This window comes from Ciona robusta, chromosome 11 (genome assembly GCF_009617815.1).
Source record: "Ciona robusta chromosome 11, ASM961781v2".
In the NCBI taxonomy this organism is placed as follows: Eukaryota; Metazoa; Chordata; class Ascidiacea; order Phlebobranchia; family Cionidae; genus Ciona; species Ciona robusta.
The window spans coordinates 6292712-6309386 of NC_143245.1; the positions used below are offsets into that span (position 1 = coordinate 6292712).

At 39.0% G+C, this 16675-nt stretch overlaps 1 protein-coding gene across 2 annotated transcripts; it reads left to right on the forward strand.

The window, feature by feature from the left end:
* The first annotated feature begins 1 nt into the window (after position 1).
* LOC149728796 (uncharacterized) lies at positions 2-12733 on the forward strand. 2 transcript variants are annotated; one of them, XM_089888962.1, is made up of 4 exons: positions 2-31; positions 2905-3652; positions 6207-6364; positions 11260-12733. In XM_089888962.1, exons 2-4 carry the CDS (start codon positions 3343-3345, stop codon positions 12388-12390), a joined length of 1599 nt encoding a protein of 532 aa, XP_089745088.1. In that variant the 5' UTR covers positions 2-31; positions 2905-3342; the 3' UTR covers positions 12391-12733. The 2 variants fall into 2 exon arrangements, with proteins under 2 accessions (XP_089745088.1, XP_089745087.1); XM_089888961.1 differs by lacking the exon at positions 2-31 and adding an exon at positions 87-2051.
* The last annotated feature ends 3942 nt before the right edge of the window (positions 12734-16675 follow it).

Below are 16675 nucleotides of genomic sequence, written 5' to 3' on the forward strand. Positions count from 1 at the left end.
ATAAAAAATCTTATCGAAACGATGCAATCGGGTATTGTTATATGCTTAACTTTACATATGCGATGTATGTGTGTTATTTTATAGGAGTCGCGTGTCGCGAAGGTTGAATTTATATGCAGAATAAATTCAGACACGCATACAAACTGAAAGCTTAGGACAGAATTTAGATAGCTAAGTTCACTTGGATACAGCAAAAACCGTGTTAATAGTTAATGTCTGCCTTACACGAAATTTTTGCTAGTGCATAAATGGGTAGAACTATTTTGACGCCGTTTGATCGCCCATTTATTGCGCGCGTCGCTTTTATCTCCACATTAAGTGAAGCAAAACCTTTAATAATTTACATATTTAACAATGTCGTGCAAAAAAATAAAAAATAAAACGCTAAGAGAATTTTTTTACGAGTTATTGCTTTTTCCCCGTTTTTTTTTTTTTTATGCCATTATACGAAGCTGTCGCAACAGGTTTGGGGAGACATTTACCGGGACTTTTGCTTCAAATTAACGATGCCGTCATCGTGAGGATTAGCCCATCGAACAACGATACATGTGTACTTAGAGTGAAACAATGTCTTTTTGTCTGTAACTTTGTTTTGCGACCAGGCCCTATGCTTTGTGTTACTTGTTTGTTTAGTTGAATTGGATAGAAAACACAGAACCTAATCCGTGTACGGTACGTCCCTATTTCTTTTCAGTATTACAGCGTGAATGGGCTGCTTTTAAGAGCTTCTGTAACAATTTCCGAAGCTCGGGTGATGGCCTGTCATTAGTGCTACGTTTACTCGTAAATAGAAAGTACCGGTTCTTTAGAATTAGCAAACAAAAAGGTGTCGAAGTGCGAAAAATTCAAGCAATCAACGGCCCGTGCTTTCCGATACATCGTTTGTGGGTAATTCCGAGACTTCCGATGTTCATTTTTTATAACGTTTCTGTTGGCTTGTGTATATGAAACAAATGGCAACGATTTATAATTTCGCGATGTTCTGTTTTATACACCTCGTGTTTCATTCACGCCAGCATGTATAATATTGTAACTTATTGGAGATTTTTTTTTCGTATGGTGAATTTTTTTATGCGGGTATATATGGCGGACACAAAACTGTATAAATATCAGAGCTTTTTAAAGACGCTATCTTTGCTGGAACGCCTGTGGTTCAAATTTCTATAATGATAGAATTAAGGTTGTAAAAAATGCTGATTATGTAACAGGTTGCGGCAACAAAAGCCATCGCGTCAAATGTTTATTTTCCTCTTCGGACGAAAGCAACTCGTGCATGTTTCCCGCAGATGGAAGCAAAAGGAAAAGCAGGAAATTACAAAGAAAACATAGACCACCCTTGTCGATCGCTTTGAAACAACATAGAGTAACAGCCTTACCGCACACTCCGAACCGAGGAAAAACACATCACGAAAAAATGGCGAAAACCTGCGTATTCGACCAGATGCAAAAACCGGTGTTTTAATTTCGGAATCGCAGTCAGGTCGCTGCCATGCAACCCGATCCGAGCATGATGCTTCTACCAGCTGCTGGCGATTACTGAAATACTTTTCGACGCTAGCCGCGGTCGCTAATTCAATTACTTTGCAGGGTTAGGGTTTTGTTATGAAAAAGCGCGGTCTGAATCGTGTGACGAGGTCACCCTATGTTTAGAGGAAGTTTTTCGTACCGTGACGCTACAGTTCGATGCGTCTGTGTGTCAGGGCATCCGGTGCTTCCTAAAACTCGAAACTCCGGGAGTTGTTGAGCCGCGTACGCACAGTATCCACACGGCATCGTTGTTTTAGCCAAAAGTAAATAAACCCATCGGCACGATTCGCTATGGCCGGTTTGTTCGGGCTAATTCCTCTTTCGAAACAAATTTTCGAGCTTAGGAAATAAATAGATTGACCGTCTCCCGTCGCGGCCCCTTTAGAATGCGACCTGGGGTGTAATATTAGTTTCCATCACCGTTTCTATTAGTTACGCTCAGCCAAATCTCAGACTTGAGCACTGAGCAGCAATAGACAACAAGCGGTATCTAACATTTTATGATTTTATCAAAAAATCAAATGGTAAGAAATAAAAATAACTATTTAGCATTACCAGGGTAGAATAGCAAGGTAATGTTTTTTTTTGGTGCTCTAGTTTTATTTAAGTAAAAAGTTAATAAGGATAAGCAGTGTTTTAGCTGAAAAAGTGATACCGCAGATATATAGTTGTGTAGGGTAAGATGGGACACTCTTAGCACATGATATCTGAGTATCCTGGTCGTGTTTCAAACAATTAACAACGGTCTTTGGGAGTCGCGAGGATACGGTTTTATATTTCTTTGATTTCTTTTTTTACTATCAAATGGGAAGAAAAAATAGGTTGAAAAAGTGTCCCATCTTCTCCAGTCTACTCTTTATATATAGTAAAGTGGGGGATGGGACATCTTTTTATTCTATTTTCTCGTCCCATTAGGTAGTAAACAAAGAGCATTTAAGGAATTATAAAACCGTATACTCGTGACTTTTATAAACTGTTGATAATTGTTTAAAACAAGATTAGGATATTTAGATATTATGTGCTTAAGGTGTCCCGTCTTACCTCACCCTACTATATATAAACATGGGTTGTAACAGAAACTTATAAATCTTACATTTTATTAACTGGGCAAAAAACACAGATTTTTTTGAACAGTTTTAACACCATCATTACAGTTTCTATATATATAATAAAACGATCGTCTTCATGTTAAACGTTACGCATATTTTACATTTTAAATACGGAAGATGGTTTTAGTTTTTACACCTAACGAAATAAATAAAATATCAAATATATATTTGTGTTGAAAACTGTTGCGTTATTTGGAAATTTTAAAGTGTAACTTCACCTGTGTTCGACTGGATCAGATTTTTGAAACTTTTTCTTTTTCTTCGTCAGCACTCGTACTCGTTCTTGCCAACTGTAGCAGACGCGTCTGGAAGAGGAAAGCCACCTTCGAGCAGACTGGATGAAGCCGTAAGCTTCAAGACCACTAATCTGATGGAAAGAATAACATATTGGTTAAAATTTGGAGCAAATTTTAGATTAAGTAAACATGCAGTGAAATGCATATACAGTCAGGCTGCATCAGGGATGTTAAAGACATTACGAACTGTATCAGTTATTAACGTTTTTATTTACCGTTTTATTCAAACTATTTACCGATTTTTAGCAAAAATTTACAAACTTATTCTGTTTTTAGGTTTAGGAATTCTCATAGCCATAATTTCTCTTTGCAAAAAAATCGGAATCGCCATTTTGTAAAACGAGCCAAGAGCGTATCACTCACTGTACTGGTAGCGCGAAGAAACTCAACAACGGACAATATACCTCGCAATGTACGCACCCCAACCCTTGGTCCCATCTTCAATGATGACCTACCCGCCACCATTGTACCACAGACCCTCAGCCCGGTTCTCACTTTCGCCTTCCGCGGGAAACGGAGGCTCCGGATGCCCGAAGAATTACTACCAACACCACGTTACGAACCATGCCGCTGCCGCCGCCGCTGCTATGTACGCTGGAGGTGCATATGACGGGTTTCTGCAGAATTATGTCCCAACGGATCCCTGCAAACAAGCGCTAATGATGGCATCACAAGCAGCAGGGTTCACTGGAATGGGAAACGACTACAATGCTTGTTTAGGTTTGTTTAAAGCAGATTTATGTTCAAAATATACAGTATAGTTTAGGGTATATAAGATGAAACATGTTTTCGTTCTCTTTATCGTCCCATTTAGTAGTAAACACAGATAATTTACAGAAGTATACAGCTGTAGTTCTGGGACTCTAAAGAGCGCTGTTATAATTGTTCGAAACACGATATGGAAATGCGATTGTGTGCTAACAGTATCTCATTTTACCCCACAATACTATAAATATATATATAAGCGAAGTTTATACATTCTGCCTGTGTTTTTATAGCGAATATAACGTGTACCTCATAAATAAAAGATACATAAATCTATAAAAACCCATAAACACATAAAAAAAGAAAAAAATGCCGTCGTATAAACAGCCTACTATTGTATCTATGTGGTAGAATTTTGTATTGAAATTTATTCTTATATAACATAATTTATCTCTCCAAATACAGTAGCGAAGATCAAATTAAATATGAAGAGAAGGAAATTAGCACGAAACAACAACCGTTAAAAAACAACGTATTCTTAATGTAAATTTAAAAGGCGAAAGATTTTGTTAAACATTTTAGTTTTTCTAATAGTTTGCACGGAATTTAATACACCGGCATATTAAACAGCATACTTTGCTATAAGAAGTCGATAATATTTTCCCTTTTCTAAACTATAAAACAACTAAAACGCGGAACTGCTTGTGTTAAAAAAAACGGTGAAAGAAAATTCGAAATTTAGTTTATTTTTCGGTTGTCATAACCAATACTGCGTGGGAACGTGTTGGTGCAATTAGACCGTCAAGTCGGCCACGCTAAACAAAAGCGTTTTCGTAAATTTTGAGCTATTTTAAACCCCCTATACCATTGTGGTTCAATAGGCGCAATAAGACCATACTTAACGCGTATGTGGAGACGAAAAGTCACAGGTGCGGAATATACACGAGCTGTTTTGTCCCGGTATATAAGCCGTGGGCTCTGTTGTTGTTTAGATTTAAGTTTTCCTGCTCTGAACGCCGGGAATTTTTGGCGAATCGTCCAAAACGTGATAGATATAGGGTGACGAGGAAGACGGAACACTTTTAGCACATATTATTAAATACATCCTAATCGTGTTTTAAACATTTAACAACGGTCTCGTAAGGGTACGGTTTTATAAATTTCTTTATAATTTTCTGAATGTTTTTGCTCTACTAAAAAATGGAAGGAGAAAATAGAATGAATAGGTTTTCATCTACCCCCACCCTAATATACGGACCGGGGGTTTTATTAAGTGATTTGTGAATTACTTTTGTAAAAAAGGAAATAATATTTTCTGTGAATTTTAGCGTAGACTGAATTAGAAAATCTTACGCGCAATTTCGCGAATCAAATACTATGTAATTAAAATTTACACAAAACACGATTCCAGCTCAAAAGTCATCCGTGCGATTTGACCCAAAGTCAGTTTTATCGGATCGATGGGTCGCTTAAAAAAATATTTTTTTCCCATTTCACCTGCGGTGCAGGTGTAGCGGCGATCAGGCCAGCGTTGTTATTATTTGCTCGGTACCAAACAAAATACGCTTAGCATAGTTCGAACTTGGACATCGTGGGTGGTAAGCGTCTTCGCTCGACAGTCAATTGTAAATCTCACGCGCCGAAAAGATGTCAAAAATAACGAATGATGTAAAAAAAATTCTAAAATTGGTTTCGGGGCTCTATCTCCCGAGTTTCGGTAATGAGATAAGATTTTTGTCAGCGGTCGTTAATGCGGTGTTCGGTGACACGGTCACGGCTCTGACAATGGCATCTAAACTAACGTGCCAAAAGCGACCGCTATCACAACCTTGTAAGTGGTTGTTTTGAACACAGCTGTATTTAATTATTAAAGAAAATATCGCCGCATTAGTATAGGGTGGGGGAAGATGGGACACCTTTAGCACATAATATCCAAATATCCTGACCGTGTTTTAAACAATTAACAATGGGGGTCTTGGGGATATTATATTTCTTTGAATGTTCTATGTTCAGTACTAAATGGGACGAAAAAATAAAGTGTTTCATCTTCCCCCACTCTACTGTATAGTTAAATCCATCGGCTTTAAATAAAAAGTTATTTACTGTTTAGTGATGTAGGGTAAGATAGACATCATTAGAAAATAGTGTCTCATATTTTCTAATCGCGTTTTAAATAATTAACAACGCCATTTTACACTCACGAGGATACGAATATAACTCTGCAAATATTTTTTACAACCAAATGGGACGATAAAAGAGAATGGATGTATTGGCCGTCTTAACCGACCTAATTTTGTTCTATAAAAAATGTGCTAATTCGTTTTAATTTAACGTTGTATTCAATATACTTCAATTGAAACAAAAATAAATGTAAGAATCATAGAAAATATAAATTCAGGTATCTTTTCCCTAAAACACATACGCCTAATGGTAGCAGCAGTGTCAGTTTTCGCAGAAGCAGCTGCGGTAACTATACTGTACCACTGCGCCAACAGTGCAAAAATCGTCTCTACGATGAAAAATCCGAAAAATGATATTTTAAAAATTTATTAAATTTCTGTCTTTATAGACGACAGTAAGCCCACCAAGCAGCGCAGAGCACGTGCCAACTACAGCCAATGGCAGCTCGAGGAATTGGAGCGAGCGTTCCATACAACACACTACCCCGATATTTTCATGCGAGAAGCTCTGGCTCTAAGACTCGATCTTATAGAGGCTCGAATACAGGTATGTATATGTAATGTTTAAAATATGTACGTTTATTATTTTAAACTAAAATAACTTTCGCAAACGTGTATAGTCAGGTGGGAAAGACATCTTTAGCACATAATATCAAAATATCCTGATCGTGTTTTAAACAATTACCAAATGAAACAAGAAGATGGCATGGAAAGGTGTCCCATCTTCCCTTACCTATTTATTGATGTTCCCTTTCTCTTATTTTTTTATATAACAATATAAATGAAAAGAGTCTACTAAAAATCGGTATCGTCAAATACACATACTAGTATCAAATGGGAGCAGCAAGATCTTGATAATAAATGAGGTTTTTAAAGAACTCTATATACTATTTTTCTATTTTGAACTATACCAAAACTTTTGGGGCCCTATTTTACAGTTAAACGGCATTGTATAACTACATATATCGGCGAAAGCTCAGCTATACGGATATAAATATACAGGCAGTACAACAGTAGACCGAAACTAAAGTTGCATCCATTTTGGTAAAAAAAACCTAAAAACATTCTCAAAAAAGCCAAGACACTTTGTATATAGTCCCAATAGTAATGCTCCTAAATATGAAAACATTTCGTTATATAATGATATATTTTTGGAACTATATAGCGCTCCCCACAGTTCATGTTTAAACTGATTCAAAACCGTTATACTCCCCTGATCTCGTTAAACCGGTTACTGAGCCAAACAGTGTAATTTTCGAGTTTTGTTCTCAAGTAGGATTCGTTCCGCATATTTTAACCATTCAGTTTGATATGAAAAAGCATTTTATATCACCCAAAACGTGTTACAAGGCAAGTTTATACCGAAAATCGACTTTCAACTATAAGTAATGTACATTTTCTTCCAGTTTTCAATGGGGAAAATAGGAAGAGGTGTGAGCTAAGAGGAAACTAAACTGGTTAATCAGTTGGGATTAATTAGGTAACCCGATTAGGGGCGCTTAGTTCTGTGAGTTGCGCGTGCGCCCCAGTCGAAAATCAGTCAAAATTTGCCCTGATTAAATTGTTTCTAATTTCTCGGGCTTCGCTTTGTGAAAGATCCGTATTGGATATAACAGTTAACCGTGAGAAATAATGGTTACCGGAGTTTAATGTAAGATTTTCAATAAAGGACTTGTAATACAACATTCGAAGTGATATATGAACATATAAAGATACGAGTATATGGACGCGAGACGGTAAAAATACAAAATGGCGGCCGAGATATATAAATTATAATTTGATATCGCTAGATTTTAATATACGGGATTTGATTTGATATCGCTAGAATTTTAAATAAAACACCCCAGTTCTTCGCAAGACGCACAGCGTAACGAATTTAGTTAAAGAATTAGTTTCAAATGAAACCTCCCCTTTGTTCAATTCGATCTATTGTTGTTTGGGAAGATTTAAAGCACTCAAGTGTCCTTGTGAATGCACACGGGTTAACTATGTGTTTATGTTTCTAAAGTCCATAACAACAGCGATATATATCTTTGGATCGGATTCTACTCGCATTGTTCGTTCGACTGGCTTATGATTTGACTCCGCTAATCATTTAAAGGGTTAATAGGTGTAAGTTAAAGTTGGGCCGTAAGGCGGGGAGGGACTACGATCCAACCAAGTGGAAAGATCCGACTCGATATACTGGGACGCGGCTTTTCAGCCGAGCGCACTCGTCAACCAGCCACAAACAAGATCACTTTGAACCCCATAACTTGAACTAATCGCGGCGCCACTCGTGCGTCCATCCATCAGAGGATCACTGAGCTTGCTCCGAAGCTCACAGCTCCAGTCTCGGGATGTTGCCTAAACAGCCGCAAAGCCAGACTGGCTCGCGCGCCGATGCCCCTTCGTTGCCCAAAACACCGCCTGCATATAGAGTAGCGTGGCCTAATTGGGGAAAGGCACCGAGCCTTGGGCTCGCGTTAAAAGCGGCGCCGACCGTTTAACGTGTTGATGGTGTCACTCGCGCTTTTGGGCTCGCCGATAGCGGTGTGATAATCAATTAACAAAATACACAGCGAAGAAAAACGTTCCTTAACCGACTGCGCTGGCCAGTTTAAAAAACCGAGTCCATTTTGGCCGACCCGTAGAGGTACTTGAGCGGCGTCCAATTTTTGTTTGGTAAATTTATACGCGAAAGACTAATCAGCGCCGCGGATGCGTAAATGATTTTGGCTCCGAAGACGCTCACGCGTTCTTAGATGTGTGAAACCGCACGCCAACAGAGTGATTTCATCTTCATAAGAAGAGTAAACAATCTTCAAAGGAAAATCCTCTCGGCGCGTCTGACGAATAGTCTGTCAGTGCTGAGCAAGAAAACGAAAATGTTAGTCGGTATTTTGTATCCCAGTAAATATGAGCTATGGGGTAGGCTTGTACCGCGGTATATCCATCAGCTAAAACAACAGTAAACAAAAACGAATAACGTTTACAATTTCGCCTAATAATTCAATTGTAACTTTTTGTACAGTTGGCCCTATAGTAATGTAGTAGCACGGAGCTACACTTGTATCTAACAACAAAGTTACAGTTAAAGGAGAAACTACGTAAACCGCAAGAAAAATTATCTCTGTAATTAATCGAATTAGACTGGTTTTGGTGACTACACTCACATTTGCGGCGTGTGGACAGGGTTTACTACAGCATCAGGTAATTGGCAGCATCTGAGAACCAAATTCCCGCAGCTAAAGCCAGATTTTATCCCTAAGCGCTCGAAACATCGGTCTGAGTGGCGGAGAACAACAAAAGTTAATCTACTTTCTGGGGTAAGGTGACGGGATATTGTGTCACTCCGGACGCTAATTTTTTGTTCAGCAAATTTTCATTCCGATCTCGGAGTTTCCTATTGTGGCCGGGCTTGAAATAATGAAAGACTTTTCGGGCAAATGAGACGGCTTGGTTTGGCCGCCATGGGAGACAAATGACCTCACAGCGAAAGCAACTGTCACTAACAACTCGGCCGAAACAATCGCCTAATTAAGCTATCATGTTTTGGCTGATAGGGCCTGTGCTCAGTACGAGCACAGATACTCCTAAGGGCCTTGTATATAACGCTGTAATGTGGAAACGGACTCAGGTCGGAACAAAATGTATCAATTTCGTCCCCGCCACAATAACGGATTGTAGCTACGTCGCTATGCGAAATACAGGATTTGTGTCGTATTGGGGTTTGGTGTCGGATGACGATTAAAACCCTGTATTGTTGCTACACAAAAAAACGACCGTTCCCATGCCTCGAATTCTAAGCAGTCTCGAAATTCTACCAGAATCTGGTTAACCGTGAAAAAGGGGTTAAATTCTGCGGACATATAAAAAGAAACAATTACATTTCAATTATTGGTATGGCGTTAAAAAATCGCAAATTTCGTGGAAAAATACAAACACAAAACAGTTCAGGTGAAAAGAATGACTAATAAAGTTGATTCACCAACACTATTATGTCAAACAAGCCTTGTATCCGGACCCACCGGTGGTATTTCTTTATGCGGCGATAATTTCGTTATTGTTGCCGATCGGCATATAGCAAGTTGCTTTATGCCCCTGCTGTGAAATGCTTCTGAATAAGTCGCTTGGACCGACTAATTACCGCGTGTAGGAAGTTTTTATTTATGCGCAGCGATTTCTTTCATAGCGAGGCGGAAGCGTTCTCACTCAGAGTCAGGCGCCGTGACATCGGCGAACAAGGAAATCTCGGCGGGCATCGCGGCCCCCACTCGCCGCGGAAGTTGCCACAAATATCCGTGGCCTCGCCCACGCGCAACAAAGGAAATCCAGCTTGCGTCGTGAAAGCAACGGCTAATTACCTCCAGCTTATGACGTATTGTATATAACCAGGCGGGCAGTGCGTCACGCACTCGCTGGTGTATATCGGTCTTAGCTTGATTGGCAATCCCAGTAAATTATATTTCATACGATTCCCGTTGTACATTTTGCCATTCAATCGCGCGACGCCGCTCCGCGTATGAATATCCAACTGTCAAAACAATAACTCTGATTAAAGAATAATTAATGTCTGATGGTGGATTTACCAGCACGACTGGTAGATAGCGTTTGACATTGTTTATAAACACGTCGAAATTTGTGTAATACAACTCAGTTTAAAAGCAGTCATACCTAGTTAGACATAACAAGACCTATCACGCATGTCGTGGATCGGTTTTTGGCGTCCAAGGCGCAGGCCATTACGCTTGGAAAAAGTTGCTTGCCCAGCCTAAACCACACCGAAGAAAGTTGCTTTTAACGTCATATGTTCCAATGGCATTTACGGTCGACCGGGCAGTGGTGTTTGCAAAATTGTTGAGCGGCAGAACTTAAAGAGGGGTTGTAGCAACATAAACATTAGGGGTCGAGCGAAAACACGGTTAGTTTGTAGCCGTACACAGTGCGCTGGTAACTGGCCCGTATTCGATTACTTTCACGGTAGGGGTAAAGGGTCACGGTAGGGACAAGGGATTGTTTTTCTAACCTTTGTCGGGCATTACCTGACCAAGGAACCTTATGCGACCCATTACTTACGTATGCGGCTCCTTCTTAGACAGCATATGTCTGACAGAGATGCCCCATCCCCCCAAAGCCCAAATAGAGCACCATTTTGGGCGAACTAAGCTGATTATCTTGCTATGTTTGCGTAATAGCATCTGCTATTATGTAAGCTAGCCAACCGTGCGGGGTCTCGTCGTTAATTGGGCACTGGGGCCTGCTGTAAAAAATGAGCGCATCGCAGTTTTTCAAAATTCCAAAAGTAAACATTTAACAAGTTACAAAAAAGAATTTTTCTTGTTTTGTTATGCTGTAAAAAAAGAGATCATTGTAACGTTTTTTTTTAATTTTAAAATTATTTTGTTATTTAAAAAGCTACAAAAAAAACTTGGAATTTCAAAGTTATTTTTTTCTTTATAGGTTTGGTTTCAAAACAGAAGAGCCAAGCTCCGGCGTCAGTTAAAAATGCAAAACAAGACGAACAAAAATGACGCAGAGAAGAACAAAGATGAAAACTCGGATGAGAGCAAAAGCGAGAACTCCTCCGTTACAGAGGATGGTTGCAAGAAAGGGGAAGCCCCGGTTTTTGATGACGTCAACGGCCAAGGAGAGACGAAGCAGGATAAGAAAAAAAGGAAAAAGACGAAGAAGAAGTCGGACTTGGATGACGCAGACACTGGACTCAATCCGGAGATGTTTAGCAAAAAAGTGATCGAGGCGATGGATAAAGAAGCGCTCAGTCCGGACCATTCGGCAACACACTGCGCCCCCGGTGTCGAAAAGCCGGACGGTTCGCCAATTTTCGATACAAAGTCAGAAGTCAGCGAGCAGACGGTGGCGCATTACTTCACTGAGCCACCTCGGTTAGATGAAACCCCATCGGAACGGAACTCGTACAATAGAAACGGTGTCATGTCGTCTTACAACTGGCTCGCATCGCCAGATAAAGCATCGGAACCTCCAAGAGCAAGGAACGCCCTTGACATCACACCTACCGACCACCCCTCGCCTACCGCTTCGATAGTAAGCCCAAGACAGTCAGTCGCCCAAGATCTGAGCATGATGTCTCGCACAGATGGCAGACTAAGCTCAAGCGAGCAATTCGACAGCAACCCGTATGCACCTTATGCGAACGGCTACCCTCCAAATCAAAGTGAAACTATAGAACCGAACGTATTCGACCACAGCACTGGACACCACCAAGCCACAGCTCTGTCATCGACATACGCTAACTCTCATTACCTACACCACCAAAACTACGAGAACTCTATCGCCAGCTTGCGGGCGCGAGCAAAGGACCAAAAGCCAATTATGAACAACTACGAAAGTGGTTACGCTGGCACAGCAAGTATTACATCTACTGCTGTAGTTACTGCGAGCTACCAGAATAACTCCAGCCACCATTACCCGCACCATTATACAACCAACCCGCACCAGTACCAAGAGCCGCGTTTCTACCCCGGCAATCACCCATACGATATCCCGCACTATCACCAACATACAGCAAATGACTTAACTGTCGGCTATGGCCACAGCGCCCTATCGCTATAGAACCCCAGCTATACTAACACAAGTTCCATCGTAGTTTATATTTCGCAACAAATTCATTCATTAGCCGCCCGTGTTTTTTTACACGAGCTTAGTATGCGTTATAGCCATATACAGTTACTTGTATACGTTAGGTATATATACGTATTTCTTTCTATTTATTTCTCGCTCTCGCAGAAGTGCCATTTCTAATTTGTGTTCGCGACCTTTTCTGTATGCCATTTTAAGCGAAATATCAAAGAACAAAATACCTTTGCGGTTTGAAAAAAATAGACAGTCGTTCTTTTTATACAAGAGTCTAAAAAGTAAGCATGTTAGCTTACAGAGTAACAGTTAACATTCTTACTGAGCTACAAACTATGTACTCACAACAATATTAATAAAGGCGTTAATATTGAATAAGGTCTGTAGAACAAATACACATATAATCATATACAACAAAGACAGCGGATATGTGTATTAGACTGTGATATTGTAGGATTGGGAAGGACGGGACACTTTTAGCACGTAATATACAAATATCCCATAACTCTTTGAATGCTTTTTTTTTCCTACCAAGCGAAACAAGAAAATATAATGAAAAGATGTCCCATCTTCCCCCACACTAGATAAACTGTAAAGGCTAATTACAGTACGGTTTAGTTTTACCTTTATTTAAGGCTATTTTAAGACAGTTCAAAAATACTTATTTTGCTCCGTAGATATTATTAATTTTGTTCCGTAGATATTATTAAATTTTATTACATAACATTAGTACCACATGCTATACAATAGGTCATACATTGGGACTTGGGATTTATGCGACAGTTGTCCCATTTATAGCTTATAATTAATAATTCAGAAATAAAGATAGAACTGCATATTAACTGACCTATATACACTGCTTTCATGAAAATGAAGTTTCCTAATTCTTTTCATCGTTCAGGGGGGTGAAACTTTAGTGACCGTCCGAGTTAAATTTTAGCATTTGGTTGTTGCAGTAATGGAGAATCGGTACGGTGCATCTAAAAAATCTCAGGTTTACCAACATTGAAATCGCTAACGTGTTAACATTATTTAAGCAGGTTCTACTGCCCACGTGCGGATACTAAATCTAGCCACTGCGTTACAAAAGTAAACCAGGAGTTTCTTAATTTTTAATTTTATTTGAAATCGTTGCAAATATGCAATTTTCACCTGGCGAAGAAGTAGTTATACACTCGCAGATAAAAACTAAGCAGTTATAGGTTGAATATTGACGTTGTCAAGCGTATGCTAGAGTTGGCCTGTGGAAAATAAAAACAGGATTAAAATATCTTCATAATTGTGTGGCTGGCGTTGGTGGAAAGCCACTACGGCACGACAAGCCCCCAGCCAATGGTAGTGGGTTTCTACTCTGGTGAGAAACCCTTGCGGGATGTTACTGTCCACGCAGGTTAAAGAAACCCCATAGACAAAAATAGTACGGCGGTAAGAAACACACGTAAAAAAGGCAAAAATAATAAACAATGTGCAGGTTAAATAATTGTCAAAATTCTAATCACACTAGCTCAATCATTCAAAAATGGGACCGATTAAACAGCATTTAACGCGGACATGATCATTGAAATATCTACAAGAAAATATGGTTCAAAAACCCTTGCGGGATGTTACTGTCCACGCAGGTTAAAGAAACCCCATAGACAAAAATAGTACGGCGATAAGAAACACACGTAAAAAAGACAAAAATAATAAATGTGCAGATTAAATAATTGTCAAAATTCTAATCACACTAGCTCAATCATTCAAAAATGGGACCAATTAAACAGCATTACGCGGACATGATCATTGAAATGTCTACAAGAAAATATGGTTCAAATCCTGAAGGATAATCATCTGCAGTGTACACCATATTAAATACCCGACCGCAAGAAATCGAAGCCAACAACGACTTCGTATATCCCAATCACAAGATAAGTCGCCATGTTTGTACCGCGATACTCTCATAGTAACCTTACACAATATAATAACGTCCAGATGTTACGCACCGCATCGACCGTCGCGAAACTGCGTCAGGTTGTTACGAACCGCATTGATAGTGACCTAAATATCTAGCGTATAGCATCACTGGCGGCGACGTCCACGCAACAACCCAACCGTGACGCAACTCAATCAAAACTGACGTAACCGCACCGAACGCTGGGCCTTAAAGACCCATCGACGTAGCGTAATTGTAACGTGGCCAGCGTCACAACTAGGCTACGGTTTAGGTACCATTAAAACTACGATGTTTAAAAAATTATTTTTCTGCTGTAAAAATTATCTTTAGGGATTTGATTAAAATGCGTCTATATTATAATGCGTGTTGTTATTACTTGAGTATTGGTGTACAAACATGTCGTTTTACCAAGTGATCAGGACAATACAGAATCGATGAAAGATTCGACCTTTGTAGAATAAAAACCCAATAAAATGTACAACGAATAAAAACCCAATAAAATGTACAACAACAAAATCTGATCCAGCAAGATGTTCGCCGTAGTTTCATTGTATATATTTCAGTGACATGTAAAATGCACTAAAGTAGCGACTTTAAAAATAGCTGGCAAAGTTGGGCCCAGCAAAAAAACTGACAACACCGTAAGAGTGTATCACACAAAGGGTCCAATATTCTGGCCACACCAAACACACACACACACACACACACGAAACAGACCCGCCATAAAAACCAAACTAATATTTAACCTATTAACGCTCAAACCGGCATCCTTTATCGGCGTCTTCGTCTTTGTTCTTCGTCTGCAAAATAAACGAAAGTTACAAGGTTATGTTCGTTAAGCGAATCCACAACCCCTTATTTATATGATACCAGCTTTTTAACCAAAGTTATGAACTGCCTTAATTACGCTTATAATACAATATCCAAAACGCTTCATGGGTACAATTGTTAACCTGTTATATACTGTGGGATAGCATTTTCCTGGCCGTGTTTTATACAATTTAAAAACGTTATTTTATAGTGTGTAATAATAGGACGCGGTTTATTTAATTCAATTTTTTGTTTACTATCAAATGGAAATGGAAGGTGAAAAGAGAATGAAAATATGTCCAATCGTATCCCACTCAAAGGTTATTTACTTGTAACAGAAATTAATTTAATAAATAATATTTTTAAAATATTTATTAAATTAAGCATAAAAACATCACACTACCTTGCGTGCTTTCCTTCTGCAGCTTTTATCGCCGTCTTTTCTGCTTCAATAAAACACTTAAATGCACGTTTTTATACAACATTACGTCATAGTTACCTTCATTCCGACATTTCGCTGTGTTCGCTTGATCTTCTGCGACGTCACACACCCTTTTCTAAAAATGTTAAAAACTCAAAAAAAAATGCAAATTTCCAAAAAATTATGTTGTTAAAATAATAACTTACGAAGTCGGTTCTTCTGTTGCGTCATCACCACTTCGTTACATCACTTCTTTGACGTCATCTAGTATAAAGAACCGGTGTACGTAAAATGTCAATTAGGTCATACCTTACCAAATTCTTTGATATTTCTTCATTTTTGTACTTTTGGGAGCAATTAATAGGTATAACTTAAAAAAATTTAATTTAGAACAGACAGGTAATGTGCCTTGCGCTGACGCAAAACGCGCATGGGGCCCCATGAAAAAAATCGTAGCGTAACGCACGCGACAGCATTATAACGTCGCAAGCGAGTGATGTGGGCGAGCGGTGACACAACTATGACGTAATAACCGAGCGATAGCGCAGACGCGAACCAATTGACGCAGCGATCGTCACGTAAATGATGCTATACGTCAAGAATAGAGTTTATAGTAACAAAATATAGAGACGTGTTGCAACTTTTGAAGTACAAACTATAACTCAAAATAAATCGTCGAAATAGGAATAGCTTTAAACGCAAAGCACTCTACTGTATATGGATAATAAGCATATTAATAGTAGACAACTAAATTGTAACATAATATTCTAGTAGGAGAAATATAGTAGGGTGGGAGAAGATGGGACACCTTTAGCACATAATATCCAAATTTCCTGATCGTATTTTAAACAACTAACAACAGTCTATAAAGAGTCGTGGGGATATAGTTTTATAAATCTTTGAGTGTTTTTGTTTACTATTAAATGGGATGAGAAAATAGAGTCAAAAGGTGTCCCATCTTCCCCCACCCTACTGTATGACAACAAAACATAAACAATGTTATTGTAGTATAAAAAAATGGAATACTACTGTATCATAGGTTGCAATTCAACATTCTTAACAAAAAAATACTTAACTTTAGTCTAAAGATTAAATCCCAG

Excerpts from the sequence above, each read along its gene's own strand:
- LOC149728796 (XM_089888962.1), top strand. The coding sequence starts at position 3,343 with ATGTACGCACCCCAACCCTTGGTCCCATCTTCAATGATGACCTACCCG. Across the intron at positions 3,653-6,206 it reads CGACTACAATGCTTGTTTAG|ACGACAGTAAGCCCACCAAG; the intron begins GTTTGTTTAAAG and ends CTGTCTTTATAG. Across the intron at positions 6,365-11,259 it reads TTATAGAGGCTCGAATACAG|GTTTGGTTTCAAAACAGAAG; the intron begins GTATGTATATGT and ends TTTTCTTTATAG.